Source organism: Heloderma suspectum, chromosome 3, assembly GCF_057233095.1.
Source record: "Heloderma suspectum isolate Gila_16-S chromosome 3, 16-S_ref, whole genome shotgun sequence".
Taxonomy (NCBI): Eukaryota; Metazoa; Chordata; class Lepidosauria; order Squamata; family Helodermatidae; genus Heloderma; species Heloderma suspectum.
In genome coordinates, this window is record NC_139460.1 from 2279161 (window position 1) to 2305161 (window position 26001).

Sequence of the window (26001 nt, forward strand, 5' to 3'; positions counted from 1 at the left end):
CGATCCGGTGGATCCACAGTTGGCTACAGAATCGGACTCAAAGAGTGCTTATCAATGAGATCTTCTCAAAGTGGGGAGAGGTAACGAGCGGGGTACCGCAGGGCTCAGTTCTGGGCCCAGTGCTCAACATTTGTATTAATGATTTGGAGGAGGAGGTACAGGGAATGCTGATCAAATTTGCTGATGACACAAAATTGGGCGGGATAGCTAATACTTTGGAAGACAGAAACAGAATTCAAGGTGATCTTGATAGACTGGAGTGCTGGGCAGAAAACTACAGAATGACATTTAATAGGGATAAATGCCAAGTTCTGCATTTAAGTTCTGCATAGGAAAAAGAAACCAAATGCACAGTTACAAGATGGGGGTTACGGAGGCCGCCTTGAGTCCCAGTATTGGGAAAAAGGCAGGATATAAATAAATATAATAATACTAATAATAATATGTGGCTCAACAACACTGCAAGCAAGAAAAATCTTGGAATTGTTGTCAATCACAAGCTGAAGATGAGCCAACAATGTGATGTGGCTGCAAAAAAGTCAAAGGCTATTTTGGGCTGCATTCATAGAAGCATAGCTTCGAAATCCTGGGAAGTACTCATTCCTCTCTACTCAGCACTGGTTAGGCCTTATCTGGAGTACTGTGTCCAGTTCTGGGCACCAGATTTTAAGAAGGATGCAGACAAACTGGAGAGGGTTCAGTGGAGGGCAACAAAGATGATCACAGGACTGGAAACAAAGCCCTGTGAAGAGAGACTGAAAGAACTGGGCATGTTTAGCTTTGAGAAAACTGAGGGGAGATAAGATAGCGCTCTTCAAGGACTTGAAAGGTTGTCCCAGAGCGGAAGGCCAGGATCTCTTCTCGATCCTCCCAGAGTACAGGACATGGAATAACGGGCTCAAGTGACACGAAGCCAGATTCCGGCTGAACATCAGGTAAAACGTCCTGACTGTTAGAGCAATACGACAATGGAACCAACTCCCTAGGGAGGTGGTGGGCTCTCCCACATTGGAGGCATTCAAGACGAGCCTGGAGAGCCATCTGTCAGGGATGCTTTGACTTAGATTCCTGCATTGAGCTGGGGTTTGGACTTGATGGCCTTGTAGGCCCCTTCCAATCCTACTATTCTATGATTCTATGATTCCAAGGGGCCAACACAGAAGGAAAGGAAGCATGCCAATGCTGACACCACCTATGACACCCTACAACCTCCAGCTGGAAGCGAGGGTAGATAAGGCTCACCGTTCCTGGAGGTCATGGAGACTCTGCTCAGCTCTGTGGAGACCTTCTAGGTCCTTCATCATCTTCTTCATGTGCTCTTTTGAGTAGCGGTTCTGGATGTAAGCGAACCAGCAACCACCCACACCAATTACAATGGATACCACTAGCATGAAGTCTTTCAAGTGGTTATGACGAGTCACTGGGGAAACAAAAGTCAAACAACAGTACATTTAAACAAGGAAACATACCTACCTACTTTCCTTCCTTCACTTCGCTCTTTTTGATTTGATACAGAAACTTGTTCTCCTGTTGACTCCAGACCAGGAAAGCTCCAAAGTATGTGACAATAATACCTCTTCAAAGCCAGCTTTCAATGAAAACATCTGAATTATGCAGTACGCTTTGCCAGGCAGAATCCTGTAAGATGGCACACACCTTCACCAGCACAAGGTGATCTAACAGAAGGCAGCGTCATACCTAGTTTCCAAAGGCCACTTGTTTTAGAGTGAAAGCCCTGTACACCTGAGGCAGGCAGCCAGGCAGCTGCCAGCCACACTTACGTCGAAGTCACCAGTTATAGTTTTTTAAGCTGCCACAACACTTTTGCTTTGTCTGGACTCTTTGGCATTACTGTCTTTGTCTGTGGCAAATAAGAGACCATGTGACATGTAAATATTCTTACACACCACTGCAGAGGTAACACATACCTTACCCTGCCATTCCGGTTGATCAACTTTTCATACATGTGTGTGCACACACCCACACACATTATTCTCTAGTACAAGGATCCAGACTTCATTTCTTGAGGCTGCACTTCTGCTAAGGCTCCTCCCATGCTCCACCTCTCAAAGCACAATATTCTGTTTCTGGGAATTCCTCTGGACCTGGTAGTGATTCGCTGTCTTACCCCCAGGGGTCTCTGCCCATCAGCATGTCGGTATCCACATTCCAGTCCCCCTCTCTCACCCTGGTATGAATGTCATGGCTCTGGCCCTTGCCAGCGAGAGACTCTGGTTGAAGACTGGCCCATCTGCAGATCTGCCCCAACATATAATCCAGCTCAAGGACTCTCCCATCAGGTCCCTGCATGCTCTGCAGCCCATTGCCCTATGTTGATTAAGCCTCAGATTGTTAGACTCTGCCCCAGATACTAGATTCTGGGCATTCTTGGGAAAGCAGATTAGGAAATATACATCTCCTAATCTGAAGCTTCGAATATGCCAAGCATGAGCTCTGCCACTAAGTTACAGCTTGGGAACCCTTCCAAAAGCAAGCAGCTACAAGTTGCACCAAGAACTGGGGAAGTAAGAGGAGGTGGCAGTGGTGGCAGCAACAGGTCCCATGCACAGAACCCCAGAGATTAAGCAGGAGCCAGAGAAACCAGCAAGATAAAAAACAGACACTGTTGACATGCAAAGAAATAGACAGTATAAAGGAGCTATAGATTTTTAGTGCATTCAAGGTAACCATGAAAAGGCAAGGAACCTCCAAGGCCAGCATTCATAAGAAACTGGAACAAATCCAGTTCATAATAGAACGGGGAGAAACCTCTTGATAGCTCCCATTTTCTACTAACTACCATGCAGTTATTCTCAATTCCATGCCCTTCCTGTTCTCACTGGGTCCTGAGGCAACTGTCAGAAGCCACTCTTGGCTGCGCATATAGAAAGGACTAAGATGGAGTGGTGGTGGTGACATGTTTCATTTGGTATCAAGGGCACAATCAGTTCCATAGGACTGGAAGGGATGGTGGGATCCTCAACTCCAGCATCTCAATTCAGGTGCCTCCACCTTTTCTCCTGCCTAATCCAGATCATTCTGTGGCACAAGCAGGAGTGAACAAAGGGCATCATGTTAGAGATCTCCTGATGACTCAAGGAAGCCTACCAAGCCAAACAGCACAGGAAACCATGTTGGAGGGTCAAAACCAGGAACTTGAATATCTGCCTGGAAGGCCAATATAGTCTCTGGAGCATTTCTGCAATGTGTTTGCAATGACTCCGCCCCCTCTAGAGCCATCCAAATAGGATTCATCTTCCCAGACCATGATGGTTGAAAGGTGACTTGTATCTCAGACACCAACACCATCCTAAGAGTAAACAAACAGCTGTCCTCAGCAAGCCAGTCATGAGCATTTCCATCCTGTACATGAGCAGGCAGGCCATCTCCTTCCAACTAAATGGAAATGGAAGGCAAAGGGCAGGAAAGATCCAGGCCTTCCTTTTACTGAAGTTTATACTGGTACTTATCTTATTGGAGATTTGGTTAAACCTAGAAGGCCAAAAGGATTTAAGCAAAATGTGCTATTGTAATCTACAACAAAAGCTCTTTTTTGGTGGATTCTCCAAATTTGCTCTTAGTGGCTCCTGTCTACAAAGCACTCAGTTTCAGTGAGCTCCGCTGAAAAGGCTGCAGCATGTGCCACCAAGGCACTTTGAGAACGGAACCTCCCCAAGTATCAGTAAGCCAAGAGCTGCCACCAGATCCCTTCACTCATCTGCCCACTGGAAAAAAAAGACTGTGTGTGTTTGCGCGCACGCACGCACACACAGTCAGTCAGTCACAGTCACCCTGCCTAGGGGCCCCATTTTCAGAAAGCAATTTCTTACATAAAAATCCTGAATAATGCAGACTAGGACCTCTGTTCCTTTTTCCTCCTCTTTATATTTTTGCCAGAAAAATAACAGATTTTATTTACTTGATTGTTTGATTGAGTTATACCACCTTTCTACCAAAAAATGGCACTCAAGGAAGGATATGTTTTCCTTTGAGTTCCTGAGCTTCTGGCACCAGGCAGAACACCTGCCAAATGAAGAATGGAGGCAATGCAACAAAAAGCTACCTTTCCCCATTAGTTGGCATCTCTTGCTTGACAATCTGTCTCTCACTAGAATAAGGCTGAGCAGCTGTGAAACTGTGCTGTTCACAATGTTTAAACATTGTGAACAGCACAGGGCTTTAAACTGAATCAGGGCTTTAAACTGAATCCTACGGGGAAGGGAGATGTAATGTTGGGGGTAACAATGGACATAGGCGCATGCACTGCAATGGAGAGAACAGCTCTGATAGCGCCCAATAATAGTCTTCAGACACATGTAGGAAGAAAGCCAGACTATGAAGCACATGGTCTTCGATGTCTATATACTAATGCCCAGAGTATGGGAAACAAACAGAACGAACTTGAACTCTTAATACAGGAGGGAAATTATGACTTGATAGGTATAACTGAGACTTGGTGGGATGACTCTCATGACTGGAATACAGCAGTTGAAAGATATAACTTGTTCAAAAAGAACAGGAGGAACAGAAAGGAAGGCGGGGTTGCACTGTATGTGAAAAATACATATCTCTGCACAGAAATACAGGAGGAGGAGCTTGGTAGCCCCATCGAGAGCATCTGGGTTGAAATAAATGGAGCAAAGAATAAAAGGAACCTGGTGGTCGGAGTCTACTACCGGCCACCCAATCAAGGAGAAGACGAGGATGAAACTTTTGAAAAGCAAATAGCCAATGTTTTAAGGAAGCATGATGTAGTAGTAATGGGGGACTTCAATTTCCCCGATATTTGTTGGGAGACAAATTCTGCAAAACATGGCCCCTCCAGGAAATTCCTGACTTGTGTGGCGGATAACTTCCTCCTACAGAAAGTAGAGGAAGGAACTAGAGGATCGGCTATCCTTGACTTGATCCTAACCAACAGAGATGACTTAGTGGATAAAGTAGCAGTTACAGGAACTCTGGGGGAAAGCGACCATGTTGTACTTGAGTTCTTGGTTCTAAGGGAAGCAAAAGCCGAGTGTACTCAAACGCGTACCCTGGATTTTAGGAAAGCTGATTTTAATAAACTCAGAACAATGATCAGTAAGGTCTCATGGCAAACAATGCTAGCGAGAAAAGGAGTCCAAGATGGGTGGGAACTTTTAAAAAAGGAAATTCTCAAGGCACAATCACAAACAATTCCAACAAGAAGAAAAGGTGGAAGACAACAGAAGAAGCCAATGTGGCTTCACAAAAAGCTTAGGGATGACCTGAAAACAAAAAAGGACACATATAGGAAGTGGAAAGAAGGCCAAGTAACAAAGGAAGAGTACAGGCAGGTAGCACAGAATTGCAGGGATGGCGTCAGGAAGGCTAAAGCGGAGAACGAGGTGAGGTTAGCAAGGGATGCTAAAAACAACAAAAAGGCTTTCTTCAGCTACGTGCATAGTAAAAGGCAGAGGAAAGAAATGGTTGTTCAGCTATTAAATAAGGATGGCAAAATGATAACAGATGACAAAGAAAAGGCAGAGGTGCTCAATTCCTACTTTGGCTCAGTCTTCTCCCAAAAGAGGGTCTATGACCCCCCTGGCAAAGGCGAAGTACAGGCTGAAGGGGCAGGATTGCAGCTTGAGATCGACAGGCATATGGTCAAGGAACACCTCATTACTTTGAATGAGTTCAAATCTCCAGGGCCAGATGAACTGCATCCTAGAGTAATAAAGGAACTGGCAGAAGAACTCTCAGAACCGCTGTCTATTCTCTTTGAGAAATCATGGAGGACCGGGGAAGTGCCAGATGACTGGAGGAGGGCTAACGTTGTCCCTATCTTCAAAAAGGGTAAAAAGGAGGAACCTGGGAACTACAGACCAGTCAGTCTGACATCAATCCCTGGGAAAATTCTGGAGCAGATCATAAAGCAATCCATCTGGAAGCACCTTGACAACAATGCCGTGATTACTCGAAGCCAACATGGATTTGTCAAAAACAAGTCCTGCCAGACAAATCTGATCTCATTTTTTGATCAAGTCACCTCCCTTGTAGACCGTGGGAATGCTGTAGACATCATATACCTCGACTTCAGCAAAGCTTTCGACAAAGTGCCCCATGATATCCTGATGAGCAAACTTGCTCGAAGTGGGCTAGATGAAACAACGATCATGTGGATCCACAGTTGGCTACAGAATCGGACTCAAAGAGTGCTTATCAATGGGACCTTCTCAAGCTGGGGAGAGGTAACGAGTGGGGTACCACAGGGCTCAGTCCTGGGCCCAGTGCTCTTCAACATTTGTATTAATGACTTGGAATGCGGATCAAATTTGCAGATGACACAAAATTGGGAGGGATAGCTAATACTTTGGAAGACAGAAACAAAATTCAAAGTGATCTGGATAGACTGGAGTGCTGGGCAGAAAACAACAGAATGGCATTTAATAGGGACAAATGCCAAGTTCTGCACCTAGGAAAAAGAAACCAAATGCACAGTTACAAGATGGGGGATACGTGGCTCAACCACACTACGAGCGAGAAGGATCTTGGAATTGTCGTCGATCACAAGCTGAATATGAGCCAACAATGTGATGTGGCTGCAAAAAAGGCAAATGCTATTTTGGGCTGCATTAATAGAAGCATCGCTTCCAAATCCCGGGAAGTACTAGTTCCCCTCTACTCAGCACTGGTTAGGCCTCATCTGGAGTACTGTGTCCAGTTCTGGGCACCACACTTGAAGAAGGATGCAGACAAGCTGGAGAGGGTTCAAAGGAGGGCAACAAAGATGATCAGGGGACTGGAAACAAAGCCCTATGAAGAGAGACTGAAAGAACTGGGTATGTTTAGCCTTGAGAAGAGAAGACTGAGGGGAGATATGATAGCACTCTTGAAGTACTTGAAAGGTTGTCACAGAGAAGAAGGCCAGGATCTCTTCTTGATCATCCCAGAGTGCAGGACACGGAATAATGGGCTCAAGTTACAGGAAGCCAGATTCCGGCTGAACATCAGGAAAAACTTCCTGAGTGTCAGAGCAATACGGCAATGGAACCAATTACCTGGGGAGGTGGTGGGCTCTCCCACACTGGAGGCCTTTAAGACGAGGCTGGACAGCCATTTGTCAGGGATGCTCTGACTTGGATTCCTGCATTGAGCAGGGGGTTGGACTCGATGGCCTTGTAGGCCCCTTCCAACCCTACTATTCTATGATTCTATGATTCTATGTTTATTGTAGAAGGGATTGCATATGTGACAAAACATGTATATCATATATAGGAAGAAGGGATGGAACACCCAAAGCCGTGTTGCCAGTGTATTCTGTCCCCGGGCAAATGCAGAACACCCACCTACATGCATGACGGCAGGAGACCAGCCCCCACATTTTCATTGTGGGTGGATCACCTCCCTTCCATAACATTTAAAAGGAATCTGCAGGACTGAAAACATCTGGTAAATAGTGCACAGGAACCTCAGTCAATTGCGATGCCCAGGAGGGCTTGAAAACACCTTTCGGACATTACAGAAGAGACCTGGCATTGCTATAACATGAAGCGGTTCGAAGCCTGAAACCAAATGCAAAAATGACTTGACATGGCAGACGTGTGGACTTCACTTGGCATTTCTAGACCATCTGTTTGTGGAAGATTGCTCATTTGAGCAGTTCGGCACAACCAAACCCTAAAATTTTGCACACCACAGTTCAACCACTATTTGGGAGTTTGGTGATGCCATGCACAACGGCAGCTTGTCAGTGATAGCTGATGCCCCTCACCTAGTACACAACTCTAAATCCAGCCCCACTTCAGTCTATGCCCATCCTGAGAGTGGATTTCTGAAAATCACTGAAGAGTGACAGTGATCTCAGCCTTTATCACACTACATAATCTCGAAAAAATCCACCCTTAAGTCAGCCTGACAGTGACTGGTTCACACATGACGCTAACCCATAGTTTCTTTAATCCATGAATTACTGTTCTACCGAAGGTTTGTCTGACAAACAATTTTAAAAATGGTGGCTTGTTTTCTCAATTCCCTCCTCTTTCACCCACGTCCTCCCTGTATCCCAAATGCCTTTGCAACACTACAGTATTGGAACAGAGAGAGGCTGTTCTTGCCTGCTGCCTCTGTAGCCCGGTGAAACAACAAATGAACTACCTACGGTTCTGGGTTCACACATAGTGATAATGTATGGTTTAAAATACCCAGAGTTCACAATTCAACAACAAACCAGGGGTTCTCGTTCTGGGTTTTTCATGGTTAACAAGCTATGGTTTGTTAGCACACATCATGACAACCAAGAATTCAATAACCCATACTATAGATTAGTGTTGTGTGTAAACACAGCCAGTAAGTCAGCATGCAACTCTCCTGTCACAAAAACACGCACCACACAAGCAAGATCCATATCTAGTCCCTAACTTGAATCAGTTCCTGACAAACTGAAGGAAAGCCTGGATGGTTAATAAAAATGTGGGCACAAGCAGAATGAACTATGGCCAGAAAAGGTGCCAGTTGAGCCTTTGTTTCTGAGGAATAATTCAAGCCAGCAAGAAAGAAAAGCCCCCACTCAAGAGTAGGGTGGTCATGTAAGACAATGACAGCCAACTGGCAAGTAAAACACCGGGAGCAAACTGAATAAATAATGAATAAATAATAAATAATAATAGCTACAGACTTGGCTTCTATCCACAAACATGGTGCTTGGACCATGTCCAATGAAAACAACCTGTTGGGATGGGAAGGTGGTTTCCAAGATGGAAAAGAAGCCCAAGGATGGCACCTTGCTAGGTTGATGACCTCTCAGTTCCCAGATGGTTCATTACAACTGAGAGAAAAGCCTCTCTGTCACCAGTCCTTATGCAGCCACCCACAAGCCTATGAAATGTGATGCTAGGCTATTAAACGACTTCATATAGTTGAATAGTATTTATTTAATTATATTTATGAATCATTTATATTAAATTCATTTTTTTATTTAAAATATTTCTTGGCTGCCTTTCAGAGCAGAAGCGCTCCCAAGGTGGCTCACAGCAATAAAATACTTAAGTATTGTACTATTGTTGAGCCAAGTATTCCCCATCCTGTAACTGTGCATTGGTTTCTTTTTCCTAGGTGCAGAACTTGGCATTTATCCCCATTCTGTTGTTTTCTGCTCATTGCTCCAGTCTATCAAAATGACTTTGAATTTTGTTTCTGTCCTCCAAAGTATTAGCTATCCCGCCCAATTTTGTGTCACCTAAAATGTGATAAGCATTCCCTTCACTTCCTCATCCAAGTCATTCATAAAAATGTGGAAGAGCCCTGAGCCCAGGACTGAGCCCTGCGGTACCCCGCTCGTTACCTCTCCCCAGTTGGAGAAGATCCCATTGATAAGCACTCTTTGAGTCCAATTCTGTAGCCAACTGTGGATCCACCGGATCGTTGTTTCATCTAGCCCACTTTGAGTTAGTTTGCTCATCAGGATATCATGGGGCACTTTGTCAAAAGCTTTGCTGAAGTCGAGGTATATGATGTCTACAGCATTCCCACGGTCCACAAGGGAGGTGACTTGATCCAAAAATGAGATCAGATTCGTCCAGCAGGACTTGTTCTTGACAAATCCATGTTGGCTTCGAGTAATCACTGCATTGTTTTCAAGCTGCTTACAGATGGATTGCTTTATCATCTGCTCCAGAATTTTCCCAGGGATTGATGTCTGACTGACTGATCTTTATTTCCCAGGTTTCTTCTTTTTGCCCTTTTTGAAGATGGGGACAACATTAGCCCTCTTCCAGTCATCTGGCACTTCCCCCATCCACCATGATTTCTCAAACGTAATAGACAGTGGTTCTGAGAGTTCTTCTGCCAGTTCCTTTATTACTCTAGGATGCAGTTCATCTGGCCCTGGAGATTTGAACTCATTCAAAGTAATTAGGTGTTCCTTGACCATATGCCTACCAATCTGAAGCTGCAATCCTGCCCCTTCAGCCTGTACTTCGCCTTTGCCCGGGGGGGGGGGGGGGGTGTCATACCCAGCAAGCCATTTCAGTCAGATGCCACATGGCTGATGGTTATAACATACAGACTTGTCCAAAGGCTGAGCCGTGAGCAGCAGAAAGATGGTTTCCTGTGTCTCTACAGGGGAAGCAAAGAATTTTAAACACTGGGGCTTTAAACCCCAACTTTCTATGTGAATGAAGCATGACAGAATCCAACTGCCATGCATTAATTTTTCAGGTGCAGAATTCAATCTGGCTCTTCTCTCAGAATTCAGCTTCCTTATGCAGCTGCTAGCATACCAAGAAAGGACAACAACAAAGGCTAATTCCAAATTGCTAGACAGGCTAGCACCAAGAATTTCTTGGCATGAATGAAGTTCTAGACCTCACAGGGAATATCCACAGCATAGAGTGTTTTAGAAACCTGATTTTGTTGCATTAGATTGGGATTAGAACTAACACACTCCATACGACGACATTCTGCAAATTTAAATAGCGCTAGCGGAGCTCCTCTGAATCTTTCTATGGTGCAAGCAGTTGCCCATTACGCTTGTGCAACTAACTGGTTGTGCAAGCAGCTGCACAGCCAGTTGAACAACCTGTTACACAATGGGTGCAAGCAGTTGCATAACTGGTTGCATAACAGGAATGCACAATGGGTTGCACAATGCATTGCACAAGAGTTTTGCAAAACCACACTTGTGCAGATGAAACTTTAGTTAGATTCTTCTCTTGCCTATAGTTCAGCACCTAGTTTCCACTAGCACAACGTCATTTGCACTAACAGGATGACACATTTTGTTTACATTTGAAATAAAAAACCAGTAACCAATGGCTTTTGAGATCAAACTTGAAATCCAGTACTCTCTTCAAGTCCTTAATTAGCATCTACAAAGCAGCGTTTCCCAAGGTTCTGAAGGGAACCAAGCAACCAAAATTGTTCTGAGATGGCAAAAGGTCAGTGAAAGAGAACACGCTCTGCATGCAGAAAGTCCCAGTTTCCATCTCTGGCATCTCCAATTAAAAAAAGATCATAATGCAGCAGAACCGAGGAAGTCCTCCATCAGAGCCCTTGAAGAGCCATGCCGGTAAGAGTCGACCAGGGGTGGGAAATATCTTTTGGCCTGAGGGCCGAATTCAGTTTCATAGAAGCTCTTGGGGGCCAATGGTGAGCGGGGCTAATGGCAAAAGGGGTGCAACCAAAGGCAAAAAGTGTGGGGCCAAAACTAAGAAAAGTGTAGCTTAAAGCTCTTATTGCCAGTAACCGACCCTTCGGAATTATTGACTTATTTCAACCAGATTTCAGCCCCAGGCCTGACATCCCTCACCACTGGAGAAGACAGTCCTAGTTCAGCTGCAGAAGTGGCCCAACTCAGTGGAAGGCAGTTTTAGAAGTTGGTGGTGATACAGATGACTTCCAAGGTCCTTACAAAGTCTTATTGCAGGGGGAAGCCCTAGCTCAGTGGCAGACCACCTGCTTTGCATACAGAAGGCCCCAGGTTCAGTAATGGGAATCTCCATTTAAAAGGACCCCAGGGAGCAGGGCTGGGGAAGACCCTTCTCTGCCTTAGACCCTTAGAGCTGTTGCCTGCTAGAGCCAACCATACAGAGCAAGATGGACCGGTAATCTAATTCCATATATGACACACCCATTTGTTTGTAACCTTCCCTCCTCTGATTCCTTTAATCCTTCCTTGTTCTGGGGCCTTTTCAAATTCCTTTTGTGTCCTGCCTATCCCCTTTGCCAAGTAATTTTCCACTGGTGCTGCTTTGGCAGCCAGCATGCAAGACGCACCTTTGCTCAGGGCCTGCTATGAACTAACTTGGTCACACCTAGGCTTAGGTGCTTCATCTCCAAATTATACATTGCCAGAAGGCCTTGGCCAGTGTCCGACACTCGTTGCAAGAGAAATCCACAGCCAGCCAGATTTTTCTCTTGCTTTGGTTCCTCCCACCTCTGTTAGCAGCATGGCTGCTTCTTTGGTGCAGGAAGTTGATATGATTGTCTTTGCTAAAGATACACAAGAGGGGATTAGATATCCAATTCAGGCAGCAGAATACATACCAGAAAGCTGAGAATCTACTTTGAGGCAGCAAGATGAAAACTCTCAGACTACAACCTATTAAATGGAATTCTGAAAATGCCAGATTAAAGAAATGTATGTCTCACTGTCTGGTAACTTTCAGACATGGATCTTCGGTTTCACTTTATACAGACACTGTCTACCACTTCCATGTTGTCTTCATAGTGAGTCTTCAAAAGTTATCCCATAATTCCTCATTCTAAAACTTGCCACTATGCCTCATAGGAACTAGGGTTTTTATGGAATCACATCTCATCACCATTGGCTAGTTCCAAATAGCAAGTGGTCTCAGGCCATGGGACCTGTTCCCTGTATCCTCCTCTGAAAAGTGAACGCACCTCAGTGACAGAGCACCTGCTTTGCACGTCAAAGGTCCTTGGTTCGTTGTCCAGCATCTTCAGGCAAAATGGTTCTCGGGAAGCATAACTAGGCTCTGGACACAGACAGAGGCTCTACTGGATAGGAGCTTACCTCACATCTCTAGGGAGTGTCTTAATGTTTGATATGTAACTTTGGCCATATGGAAAATAGATGTCTTACCCAAGTGAGGAAAACAAAAGGCAGCACAAGCTTGCACAAAGGCAATGAAAGCAGACAATAAGAGATGCAAACAAGCATTTTGAAGAACATATCGCTAACAACATCAAGGCCAAGAATAAAGAATTCTTTAAATATATCATAAGCAGAAAACCAGCTAGGGAGGCAGTTGGACTATTGGATGACAATGGAGTTGAAGGAATACTGAAGGAGGAGAAGGAGATTGCAGAAAAGCCGAATGAATTATTCGCATCCGTCTTCACTGCAGAAGATACAGGACAGATACCTGTGCCTGAATTGATGATTTCAGTAAGGGAGTCTGAGGAACTGAGGCAAATAGTGGTGACAAAAGATGAAGTTCCCAACCTGATTGATAAATTGAAAGCAAATAAATATCTGGGCCCAGATAGTATCCATCCTAGAGTTCTCAAAGAACTCAAATATGAAACTGCTGATCTTCTAACCAAAATATGCAACATGTCCCTAAGATAAGCCTCTATACCAGACGACTGGGAGATGGCCAGTGTAACACCAATGTTCCTAAAGGGATCCAGGGGGATCCAGGAAATTACAGGCCGGTTAGCTTAATGTCTGTTCCGGGTAAATTGGTTGAAGGCATTATTAAAGAAAAAATTACTAAGTATATAGAAGGACAAGCCCTGCTGAAAAAGAATTCCTAATAGGTAAGTAACCTTTTAGAGTTCTTTGAGAGTGTCAATGAACGTGTAGACAGAGGTGATCTGGTAGACATCGTTTACTTGGACTTCCAAAAGGCTTTTGACAAAGTCCTTCACCAAAGACTCCTGAGAAAACTAAGCAGTCATGGAATAAGAGGAGGGGTCCTCTTATGGATCAGTAACTGGGTAAAGAACAGAAAGCAGAGGGTAGGAATGGTAAATTCTCCCAGTAGAGAATTTGTAAACAGTGGGGTCCCACAGGGCTCTGTATTAGGACCAATGCTTTTCAGCCTGTTCATAAATGATCTGGAATTAGGAGTGAGCAGTGAAGTGGCCAAGTTTGCAGATGACACCAAATTACTTAGGGTGGTTAAAACAAAAAGAAATTGTAAAGATCTCCAAAAGGATCTCTTCAGACTGGGAGAATGGGTATCAAACTGGCAAATGTGGTTCAATGTAAGCAAGTGTAAAGTGATGCATGGTGGAGCAAGAAAGCCCAACTTCAAGTATAGCCTGATGGAATCTGAGCTAGCAGTGGCCGACCACGAAAGAGATCTTGGGGTTGTGGTGGACAGCTCAATGAAGATGTCAAACCAGTGTGCGGCCGCTGTAAAAAACGGCAAACTCCATGTTAGGCATACTTAGAAAAGGAATTGAGAATAAAACTGCCAACATCATACCACCCTATACAAGTCTATGGTGCGACTACACTTAGATTAGTGTGTACAGTTCTGGTACTACACCTAAAAAGAGATATTGTAAAGCTGGAAAAAGCGCAGAAAAGGGCAACTAGAATGATCAAGGGGCTGGAGCATCTCCCCTGTGAGAGAAGGGTACAACAGCCGGGATTGCTTAGCTTGGAAAAAAGGAGGGTAAGGGGAGACATGATTATGCATGGTGTGGAAAAAGTGGATAGGGAGACATGTTTCTCCATCTCTCAAAATACTAGGAGTCAGGTTCATCCCATGAAGCTGATTGGTGGGAGATTCAGGACAGATAAAAGGAAGTACCTCTTCATGGATCACTGCCTTGTTGTGGTGAAGGGGCCTGTGTAACTCAGTGAAGCCATAAGCTATGCCGTGCAGGGCCACCCAAGACGGACAGGTCATGGCGGAGAGTTCTGACAAAATGTGGTCCACTGGAGAAGGAAATGGCAACCCACTCCAGTATCCTTGCCAAGAAAACCCCATGGAACGTATCACAAGGCTAAAAGAGATGACGCCGGAAGATGAGCCCCTCAGGTCGGAAGGTGTCCAATATACTACTGGGGAAGAGCAGAGGGAATTTCCAAGTAGCGCCAGAAAGAGTGAAGCAGCTGGGCCAAAGCCCAAAGGACACTCAGCTGTGGATGTGTCTGGTGGTGAAAAGAAAGTTCGATGCTGTAAAGAACAATATTGTTTAGGAACCTGGAATGTAAGATCAATGAATCAAGGTAAGCTGGAGGTGGTCAAATATAAGATGGCGAGATTGAACATCGACATCTTGGGAATCAGCGAACTCAAATGGACAGGCACGGGCGAATTTAATTCAGGTGACCATTATATCTACTACTGTGGGCAAGAACCCCTTGGAGCAATGGAGTAGCACTCATAGTCAACAAAAGGGTGGGAAAAGCAGTACTGGGGTACAATCTTAAAAACGATAGAATGATCTCAGTACGAATCCAAAGCAAACCATTCAACATCACAGTAATTCAAGTCTATGCCCCAACCACTGAGGCAGAAGATGCTGAGGTTGATCGGTTCTATGAAGACCTACAACACCTTCTAGAACTAACATCAAAAAAAGATGTCCTCTTCATCATAGGGGATTGCAATGCTAAAGTAGGAAGTCAAGAAATCACCGGGATAACAGGCAAGCATGGCCTTGGTATACAAAATGAAGCAGGACAAAGGCTAATCGAGTTTTGCCAAGAGAACACGCTGATCATAGCAAACACTCTTTTCCAACAGCACAAGAGGCGACTCTACACATGGACATCACCAGATGGTCAATATCGAAATCAGACTGATTATGTCCTTTGCAGCCAAAGATGGAGAAGCTCTATACAGTCAGTAAAAACAAGACCTGGGCTGACTGTGGCTCAGATCATGAGCTACTTCTTGCAAAATTAAGGCTGAAATTGAAGAACGCAGGGAAAACCACTAAACCATTCAGGTATGACCAAAATCTTATCCCTTATGAATATACAGTGGAGGTGAGGAACAGATTTAAGGGATTAGACCTGATAGACAGAGTGCCTGAGGAACTATGGATGGAGGTCCGTAACATTGTTCAGGAGGCAGCAACGATATCCATCCCAAAGAAATAGAAATGCAAGAAAACAAAGTGGCTATCTGATGAGGCTTTACAAGTAGCTGAGGAAAGCAGGGAAGCGAAAAGCAGGGGAGAAAGGGGAAGATATATCCAACTGAATGCAGAGTTCCAGAGCACAGCAAGGAGAGACAAGAAGGCCTTCTTAATTGAACAATGCAAAGAAATCGAGGAAAACAACAAAATGGGAAAAACTAGAGATCTTTTCAAGAAAATCGGAGATCTCAAGGGAATGTTTTGTGCAAAGGCAGGCATGATAAAGGACAAAGAAGGCAGGGAACTAACAGAAGCAGATGAGATTAAGAAGAGGTGGAAAGAATACACAGAAGAACTATACAGGAAAGATCTGAATGTCCCTGATAGCCATGATAGTGCAGTCACTGAGCTTGAGCCGGACATCCTAGAGAGTGAAGTCAAGTGGGCCTTAGGCAGCATCACTAACAACAAAGCTAGCGGAGATGACAGTATTCCAGCTGAGCTATTTAAAATCCTAAAAGATGATGCTATTAAAGTGCTGCACTCAATATGCCAACAAATTTGGAACACTCAGCAGTGGCCACAAGACTGGAAAAGGTCAGTTTACATTCCAGTTCCAAAGAAGGGCAATGCCAAAGAGTGTTCAAACTACCGTACAATTGTGCTTATTTCACATGTCAGCAACGTTATGCTCAAAATCCTACAAGCTAGGCTTCAGCAGCATGTGAACCGAGAACTACTGAAAGTACAAGCGGGGTTTTGAAGAGGCAGAGGAACTAGAGATCAAATCGCCAACATTCGCTGGATCATGGAGAAAGCAAGAGAATTCCAGAAAAACGTCTATTTCTGCTTCATTGACTACGCTAAAGCCTTTGATTGTGTGGATCACAACAAACTCTGGAAAATTCTTAAAGAGATGGGAGTACCAGACCACCTTACCTGTCTCCTGAGAAACCTGTACGAGGGTCAAGAAGCAACAGTAAGAACCGGACATGGAACAACTGATTGGGAAAGGAGTACGACAAGGCTGTATATTGTCGCCCTGCTTATTTAATTTATATGCAGAGTACATCATGAGAAACGCCGGCTTGGATGAATCACAGGTCGGAATTAAGATTGCTGGGAGAATTATCAGCAACCTCAGAGACGCACCCTAATGGCAGAAAGCGAAGAGGATCTAAAGAGCCTCTTGTTGAGGGTGAAAGTGGAGACTGCAAAAGCTGGTTTGAAACTCAACATTAACAAAACTAAGATCATGGCATCTGGCCCCATCACTTCCTGGCATATAGAAGGGGAAGAAATGGAAGCAGTGACAGATTTTACTTTCTTGGGCTCCAAGATCACTGCAGACGGTGACTGTAGCCATGAAATTAAAAGACGCTTGCTCCTGGGGAGGAAAGCTATGGAGCACCTAGACAGCATAGTAAGAAGCAGAGACATCACCTTGCCGGCAAAGGTACGTATAATCAAAGCTATGGCTTTCACAGTAGTAATGTATGGCTGTGAGAGCTGGACTATAAGGAAGGCTGAGCGCCGAAGAATTGATGCTTTCGAACTGTGGTGCTGGAGAAGACTCTTATGAGTCCCCTGGACTGCAAGGAGATCAAATCAGTCCATCCTAAAGGAAATCAACTCTGATTGCTCATTGGACAGACACTGAAGCTGAAGCTCACATATTTTGGCCACCTAATGCAAAGAGAAAACTCCCTGGAAAAGACCCTGATGCTAGGAAAGATTGAAGGCAAAAGAAGGGGACAGCAGAGGATGAGATGGCTAGATAGCATCAATGATGCAATGAATATGAACCTGAGCACACTCCGGGAGAGAGCGGAGGACAGGAGGGCCTGGCATGCTATGGTCCATGGGGTCATGAAAAGTCGGACGCGACTTAACGACTGAACAACAACAAGAAAAAGGAAGTGCTTCTTTACACAGTGCATAGTTAAACTATGGAATTTGCTGCCACAGGATGTGGTGATGGCCACCGATTTGGATGGCTTTAAAAGAGGGTTAGACACATTCTTGGAGGGAAAGGCTATCAGTGGCTACTAGTCTTGTTGGCTATGTACTACCACCAGGACCAGAGGCAGTGAGCCTATGTACACCAGTTGCTGGGGAACATGGGTTGGAAGGTCCTGTTGCACTCATGCCCTGCTTGTGGATTCCTAGTCAACAGCTGGTTGGCCACTGTGTGAACAGCATGCTGGACTAGATAGGCCCTTGGTCTGATCCAGCATGGCTCTTCTTATACAGTTTTCTTACATGAAGACTTTCCTAACATGCCTACAGTGTCCAGGCTATTTCAGCTTTCTGCCCAACCTGCTAGAACTTGGGGGAGGTTGGGCAGAGGATGAAGTGGTGGGTTTAAACACAGGGGCCCTGGATTCAAATTCATGCTTAGCTCAGCTCTGTGGTTGCCCTTGGGCAAATCATCCTTTTAAACTACCTCATAGGATTGTTCTGAGGTAAATGCAAGGAGGGAGAAAGGGGAGTTGAATCATTAGAAGTAATACAGAAGTAAAGCTACTGCTAAGGGCCAGGGAACAGGATAAAGAGTTCTCCCTCCTTTCCTGAAACGTTTCCAGTCCTTTATGCTTTTGCATAGGGAATCTCTCTAGGTGTTTTTTTACACACACACACACACACACACACACACCCCCTTGCAGAAACACTGTTCACCAGTTCTTGTGTTTTATGCAGTTAGTGCCAATTCCAAAAAGGGCCTTGTTTCTCTTGGAAGGGATGGGCCTCAGAAACGCTAACAGGCGCACCAAGGACCTTCTAAACTTTGCCAAGATTTTCCAGTGGTCCTTGAACACAGAGGGGCAGTACATGGAAGCCAACTGGGTAGGTGTGATGGGCACACAGCCACGCTCCCAAACTCTTACTAGCCTCCACAGCAGGGGATGAATTTGCTGTCTTTGTTCTGTCCCCTTCTGCCATTCATGCTTTGCACCCCAGAGTTGCACTTCCTGGGACAAACCAAAACTCCCAACACTATGGTGACAAGATCACGCAAATGCCAGCAGTAAACAAACACGCGGGAGCCCTTGGAGATCAAGCATCACACAAAAGGAATTTCAGAGCAAGCAAGCACAAAACAGGGAAGGCTCAGCCTGCTCAAGTATTTCCCCAGGCTCCCCGTCAGCGCTGTGCCTGTCAAAATGGGATTTTCTGCATTTTTGCTGCAGTTTCCAAGGCCTACTCAAGCCCAGGCTAGGATACAATTACCTCAGAACCTCTCCTCAGAACTGGCACCTTTCCACAGATTTTCTGCCAAGATGTATGCTTATTCTAGCATGCGTGCGCACGCACACACACACACACAGTGCAGCTGAGGTAACTTCCACATGATGGATCATCAGCAAAGGGAGATAAATCTTCCTAACCTACTTGCTCTTTCACTGGCAGGTCAGCCACTTTCACCTCCCAGTTCCTATCACAGAGCTAGGAGAGACCCAAAAGAGACCTCCAACAGTCCTCTTGTTGCTGGCTTGCTAAAAAGCTTGGGCCGGCTTCATAGAATCATAGAATAGTAGGGCTGGAAGGGGCCTACAAGGCCCTCGAGTCCAACCCCCTGCTCAGTGCAGGAATCCAAGTCAGAGCATCCCTGACAGATGGCTGTCCAGCCTCGTCTTGAAGGCCTCCAGTGTGGGAGAGCCCACCACCTCCCTAGGAAATTGGTTCCATTGTCGTATTGCTCTAACAGTCAGGACGTTTTTCCTGATGTTCAGCCGGAATCTGGCTTCCTGTCACTTGAGCCCATGATTCCGTGTCCTGAACTCTGGGAGGATCCAGAAGAGATCCTGGCCTTCCTCTCTGGGACAACCTTTCAAGTCCTTGAAGAGCGCTATCATATCTCCCCTCAGTCCTCTTCTCAAGGCTAAACATGCCCAGTTCTTTCAGTCTCTCTTCAGAGGGCTTTGTTTCCAGCCCCCAGATCATCTTTGTTGCCCTCCTCTGAACCCTCTCCAGTTTGTCTGCATCCTTCTTAAAGTGCAGTGCCCAGAACAGGACACAGTACTCCAGATGAGGCATAACTAGGGCTGAGTAGAGGGAAACTAGTACTTCCCGGGATTTGGAAGCTATGCTTCTATGAATGCAACCCAAAAGAGCATTTGCCTTTTTTGCAGCCACATCACACTGTTGGCTCATATTCAGCTTGTGATTCACAACAGTTCCAAGATCCTTCTCGCTTGTAGTGTTGTTGAGCCACGTATCCCCCATCTTATAACTGTGCATTTGGTTTCTTTTTCCTAGGTGCAGAACTTGGCATTTATCCCTATTAAAAGACATTCTGTTGTTTTCTGCCCAGTGCTCCAGTCTATCCAGATCACTTTGAATGTTGTTTCTGTCTTCCAGGGTATTAGCTATCCCACCCAATTTTGTGTCATCTGCAAATTTGATCCGCATTCCCTGCACCTCCTCCTCCAAGTCATTCATAAAAATGTGGAAGAGCACTGGGCCCAGGACTGAGCCCTGCGGTACCCCACTCGTTACCTCTCCCCAGTTTGAGAAGATCTCATTGATAAGCACTCTTTGAGTCCGATTCTGTAGCCAACTGTGGATCCACCGGATCGTTGTTTCACCTAGCCCACTTTGAGCTAGTTTGCTCATCAGGATATCATGGGGCACTTTGTCGAAAGCTTTGCTGAAGTCGAGGTATATCAATTCTGGAACAGATTATAAAGCAATCCATCTTGAAAACAATGCAGTGATTACTCGAAGCCAACATCGATTTCTCAAGAACAAATCTTGCCAGATGAATCTGATCTCATTTTTTGATCAAGTACCGTCCCTTGTGGACTGTGGGAATGCTGTAGACATCATCTACCTCGACTTCAGCAAAGCTTTCGACAAAGTGCCCCATGATATCCTGAGAAGCAAACTAGCTCAAAGTGGGTTAGATGAAACAGCGATCTGGTGGATCCAAAATTGGCTACAGAATCAGACTCAAAGAGTGCTTATCAATGGGAACTTCTCAAACTGGGGAGAGGTAACGAGCGGGGTATCGCAGGGCTCAGTCCTGGGCATAGCTTCCAAATCCCGGGAAGTACTAGTTCCCCTCTACTCAGCACGGGTTAGGCCTCATCTGGAGTACTGTGTCCAGTTCTGGGCACCACACTTGAAGAAGGATGCAGACAAACTGGAGAGGGTTCAGAGGAGGGCAACAAAGATGATCAGGGGCCTGGAAATAAAGCCCTATGAAGAGAGACTGAAAGAACTGGGCATGTTTAGCTTTGAGAAGAGAAGACTGAGGGGAGATATGATAGCGCTCTTCAAGTACTTGAAAGGTTGTCCCAGAGAGGAAGGCGAGGATCTCTTCTCCATCATCCCAGAGTGCAGGATACGGAAGACTGGGCTCAAGTGACAGGAAGCCAGATTCCGGCTGAACATCAGGAAAAACTTAATGCATGGATTTCACTGGAAGAAGGATCTAGGAAGCTCCCTTATACCAAGAGTCAGACCCTCAGTCCCTCTAGCTCAGGACTGACTGGCTGGCGGCAGTCCTCCAGGGTTTCGGGCGGGAGCCTTCCCCAGTCCTACCTGGGGAAGCCAGTGATTTTGCTCATCCGCTGAGCTATGGCCTTTCCACTGCCACAAGGTGTGATGATGGCCACTCATTTGAATGGTTTTAAAAGGGGATTAGACGAAATCCACGGAGGAGGAGGGGAGGTCTATCCATGGCTATGAAGTATAACAGCTGTCAGGTTCAGAGGCAGAATACTTCCGAATGTAGTTCTTTGAGGGCAACGGCAGGGAGGGAGGGTGCGGCAGAGGTATTGCCTTCCAGCACTGCTTATGGCCTTGCAGATGTATCTGGATTGCTACTGAAACAGGATGCTAGGCTTTTCATATTGCATTAATGCAATAGGAGTCATAGAATAGTAGGGTTGGAAGGGGCCTACAAGACCCCCGAGTCCAGCCCCCTGCTCAGTGCAGGAATCCAAGTCAGAGCATCCCTGACAGATGGCTGTCCAGCCTCGTCTTGATGCCTCCAGTGTGGGACAGCCCACCACCTCCCCACAGAACTGGTTCCATTGTTATATTGCTCTGACAGTCAGGAAGTTTTTCCTGATGTTCAGCCGGAATCTGGCTTCCTGCCCCTTGAGCTCATTATTCCGTGTCCTGCTCTCTTTGATGATCGAGAAGAGATGCTGGCCTTCCTCTCTGGGACAACCTTTTGAGTACTTGAAGAGTGCTATCCTATCTCCCCTCAGTCTTCTCTTCTCAAGGCTAAACATGCCCAGTTTTATGGTATTTATTTTTATTTGTATTATTGTGCTGATTATGGTTTACATTGGCTCCTCACCTACCCCAATTATATTACCCATGGAATTCTGTATTGTGTAAGTTGCTTTGAGACTGCTTTTTGTTGAGGGAAGCGATGCATAAATTTAAAACACAACAACAACAACAACAACAACAGGACCCTCAGTCAGTTCCATCCAGCAGGGCTGTTTTTATGTTCCTAGCTTTTAAACAAGAACACTGCTCTCGTCTTACTGATTGCAGAGAAAAGTGCCACGCCATGCCATTAACACCTGCTGGCAGGTCAGAGACCAGAGGTGTTCTGAATGGGACATTCTGGGGCCAAGGAATAGGATCTCGTCCCCCACCCCCACCCAGCACACACATTCCTGCCTAGCTCTAGTCACTGCTGCCTACCAATCACCTCCTTACTCCCTCTTGTCATCCAAGCCCTGATTTTTCAAGAAAGAAAAAGAGAGTTCCTGAAAAACATACATGCAAATTAAGCAACATGTCTATCTGACACAATCTGGATTTTCCGGTTGCCAATTTTTTTTAACTGCTGAAGTAGAATCACACTTTTATTTAGATCTTTCCCTGATCCAAAGGCCACGGTGGGCCACAACCATTTAAAAGCCAGAACTACAAAATAAATCCCATACAGTAAACTATCCAGAGACTGGAAGGACATGCGCACCTTGACATCAAACCCTAGCTCAAATTTGCTTCAGCAAATCCCCAGGAAAAGGGAATTCCACAGCTGTGGGACAGTCGCCAGACACTCTTTCAACCATCCCATCTAGGCACCAAGCCTGAACAACAACAGCATGAAGAGAGTCATGCCTCGCCCGTTCCCGCCAGTTACAAGTCTTCAATGGGCCTGAGCACACATAAGAAGCGACTGGCTCTCTCAGGAATGCAACGGCCAAGCCAGTCAGGGCTTTATAGACCAAGAGCAGTCCCTTGAGACTTGTCCTTGGAAAGCTACACGGAGCTGGTGCAGATTCTGAAGTACCCCGTGAAAGACCTCACCCGGGAGGGACAGTCCATGCACAGTTCATCAGTACAGAGTCTTTTGATTAGAAGCACCACTCACAAAGCGGCGGCCCAAAGAGCACTGTGTCCAAAGCCTTCAGCTGCAGTTTCTGCCTGTGACTCCTGTCGGCCATCTTCAGGACAGTTCCCGTCATGGTGGCGTTGGTGATTGCCAATCTGCAGGAAAGAGATAGAGAGAGATGCAGCAGGTGGTCACATCTCAACCTAGGGACTGGAGGGGCCTTGAGATAAAAATATAGCTTGGCCAGGTGGCTTCCCTAGGCAGGGTCTGCAAGGACACACTGCTTGCATACAGGAAGGAGATTATCAAGGAGCTTCCTTGTAATTCAGAAGGGTACTTGGACCAGAACCTAAGCCGCCAGCAGCTATTTTCATGTCCTAAAACAGGAAAAATGTATCTGTCGGGACATCCTCTCCACTTACAAAGCCCCCCTAAATCCAGGAACCTGGCCTCCAGCACCCACCAAATGTATGGAGCTGAGAGGATGGACAGATGGAAGAGAAGTTAAAAATGTGATTCGGTTCAGGAACCAGGCTGTGGGCAAGAAGAAGTCTGGCTGAAATAGACACTGGACCTGTTCCTATGTCACGCTAGGCCATGATGGGTGACTAACCATGCAGGGTGGGTTGTTTTGTGAACACCCGAGATAGCTGGGCAAACAAGCCACCGTGCATGGATTATTTGCCCCCTCATCCCCCCCTCCCCCTCAGTGCTCCATCCGGCATCCGAGGGGGCTTGGCGGCAGACCCGTCTTGTCGGCCAGCAAGCCTCCTTCCCAGCTCCGATCACGATCCTGGTTGCAGCTGGGGCCTCTTTTTTATTTTTCCAGTCCTGTTTTTGCACCCAAAGAGGACCAGGAAAATTCTTTTGCACTTCCCCATGCCGGGGAACTTTTTCCCCTTGGTTTTCCGCAGGTGCACAACAGCAGGAAACCGAAGGGTAACGGCTTGCCCCTCCTGTATGTTGCGCTTGGCAAACATATCGGGGTGCAGGAGGGCAAGCCGGTATCAAGTCCCCTTCCCCAGGCCAGGGGAAAGACTGTTCTCACAGCTTGACTGCCAGAAGTCAAGCCATGAAAAAGACCTTTCCCCCCAACCTGGGAACAAACCTGTATTTTACGGGGAAGTTGGGGGTGCTGGGGGAGTGAGAGGAGGCATGTGGGGGAACCCCAGAAGGGCCCCCCATGGCACGACTGGGAAACCCATAGGTAAGTGAGTAATTTTAACCCTTCATTCTCCCACCCCACAGGGTGGTGGGAAAAGGGTTAGAATTGCCCACTTACCTGTGGGTTTCCCAGTCGTGCCGGGGTGGAGCAGCACCCTAAGGGGGCTCCCCACCTGGCCCCTTATTTCCCCACTCCACCCCTCCTTCCCATAAAAAAGAGGCTTGTCCTCATTTAACCCCAAAGATCTTTCTTGCAGCTTGGTTTTGACAGCCAAGCCGTGAAAAAGATATTTCCCCCAAACTAGGGAGACACCTGCTTTTTCTGGGAAGGGGGGGGAGAAGGGGGGCAATTATAAAAGCATCCTGTCCCTGAAAAGTAGATGCGGAGGGGAGATCCCATCCTCCACCATGGACCCTTGGGGCAAAAGCACCCATGGTGGCGGGGGGGGGGGGGTTGGATTCCCCCCCCCCCAAATCTGATTTTTAGGGATAGGCGCTTTAAATCCCAATGGAAGTCTATGGAGGTCACCTTCTCCATAGACTTCTATTGCAATTTAAGGTGTCCATTCCCCAAAAATTGTATGGAGGGGGGAATCCACCCCTCCCACCATAGGTGCCATTTCCCCAAGGGCCCATAGTGGGAGATTGGATCCCCCGGCGTCCAATTTTCAGGGACGGGGTACTTAAAAAAAGTTCTGCAGCCCTTTTGTGCGCAAATGGGGCTGGGAAAATTTTTTTTAAAGGGTTCCGACCACAATCAAGATCACGACTGGAGCCAGGAAGGGGGGGATCGGCGGGGGTGCCCATGACAGCCCCTCCATGGTGCCATTTGGGCATCATTGAAGGGGCTATCACTAGCAAGGGGAGAAGGGCATGGGCAGCGGCTTGGCCACAACCATGAATGGCCAAGAGCAGCAAGGTTTTCTGCTGTTCTTGCAGAGCGGCTCACTGCCTAATGTCCTTTACCCACAATGGGTTGGCCTGTCTGGGTTCGCACAACATGCCAACCCATCATGGGTAAAAAAAATCCTACTGCAGATCGTTGGTTCTCAGGGTGGGTTGTTTGGGAGACAATCGGGTCAGTGCCCCACAGTTGGATTCCCTCTCTACCACTCTACATGGAGAGAAGCCATAGCTCACTAGAAGAGCACACGTCTTGCATTCAAGAGGTTCCAGATTCAATCCCAGCAGCATCTCCAGTTAGCAGGATATCAGGTGGAATGGCTAGGAAAGACTGAGCAAAGGCATATGTTCATGTCACCCTGCCAAGCTAAAGGGGAGGGCAGAATTCCTCAAAAAACATATAAATACCTTGGGGGAGGGGGGGGGGAGAGAGAGAGAGAGAGAGATATTCTCCAGATTTAACCTGCAACCCATACACACTTATTTTCCTGTAGGAGGGCATAGACCCCAGATAGTGCTTCCATGCCATTGTTTATTGTACTATACATTCTTGTGACTGGCCCAAGGTCACACACTAAGCTTCATGGCCAAGAGGGGACTTGAACCTGGGTCTCCCAAGTCCCAGTCCAATACTCTAATTATTACAGAGTTCTTGTCCTAAATGATACCAAATACCTATCCAACAGAACATACACACAGGCAATAATCATGCAGCCACCATATCAATTGCTAATGAAACAGCATAGTTTTGCCAACTGCAGAATTTCAGATTTTTAGAGTAGAACCCCATGCATCCTTGAACAAGGTGAGCAACTGGAATGTGGAAAGGAAGTGAGAGCAGGCATAGGGCTGATTGGAAGGCTGCTCAAAGGGTTCTCTGTGACTGCTCAGGAAATCTCCCAACAATTGAAATGCTTTGGATGATGATGATTAAAATGAAAAACATAGAAATTTCCTGAAATAAATCAAATAAATAAATAAATATGTGCAGTGAACCTGTAGCAGCACATGGCAGATTACAGTGGTACATCTACACTAAACAAAAAGCTGGCTTGAAACAGGTTTCACCAAGGAACCCCATTGTTTTGTGAAATAAC

At 46.1% G+C, this 26001-nt stretch overlaps 1 protein-coding gene across 10 annotated transcripts in view; it reads right to left on the reverse strand.

Annotated features, from left to right (window-relative positions):
• The window catches only part of STIM1 (stromal interaction molecule 1), a 172528-nt gene that overhangs the window by 35232 nt on the left and 111295 nt on the right, over nt 1-26001 (reverse strand). For all 10 annotated transcript variants that reach the window (XM_084842247.1, XM_084842243.1, XM_084842245.1 and 7 more), the window contains 2 exons: nt 22877-22992; nt 1243-1420 (listed from right to left, as the gene is read on the reverse strand). In XM_084842247.1, the coding sequence (XP_084698373.1) occupies nt 1243-1420; nt 22877-22992 (294 nt within the window). The remainder of the gene's footprint in view (nt 1-1242; nt 1421-22876; nt 22993-26001) is intronic.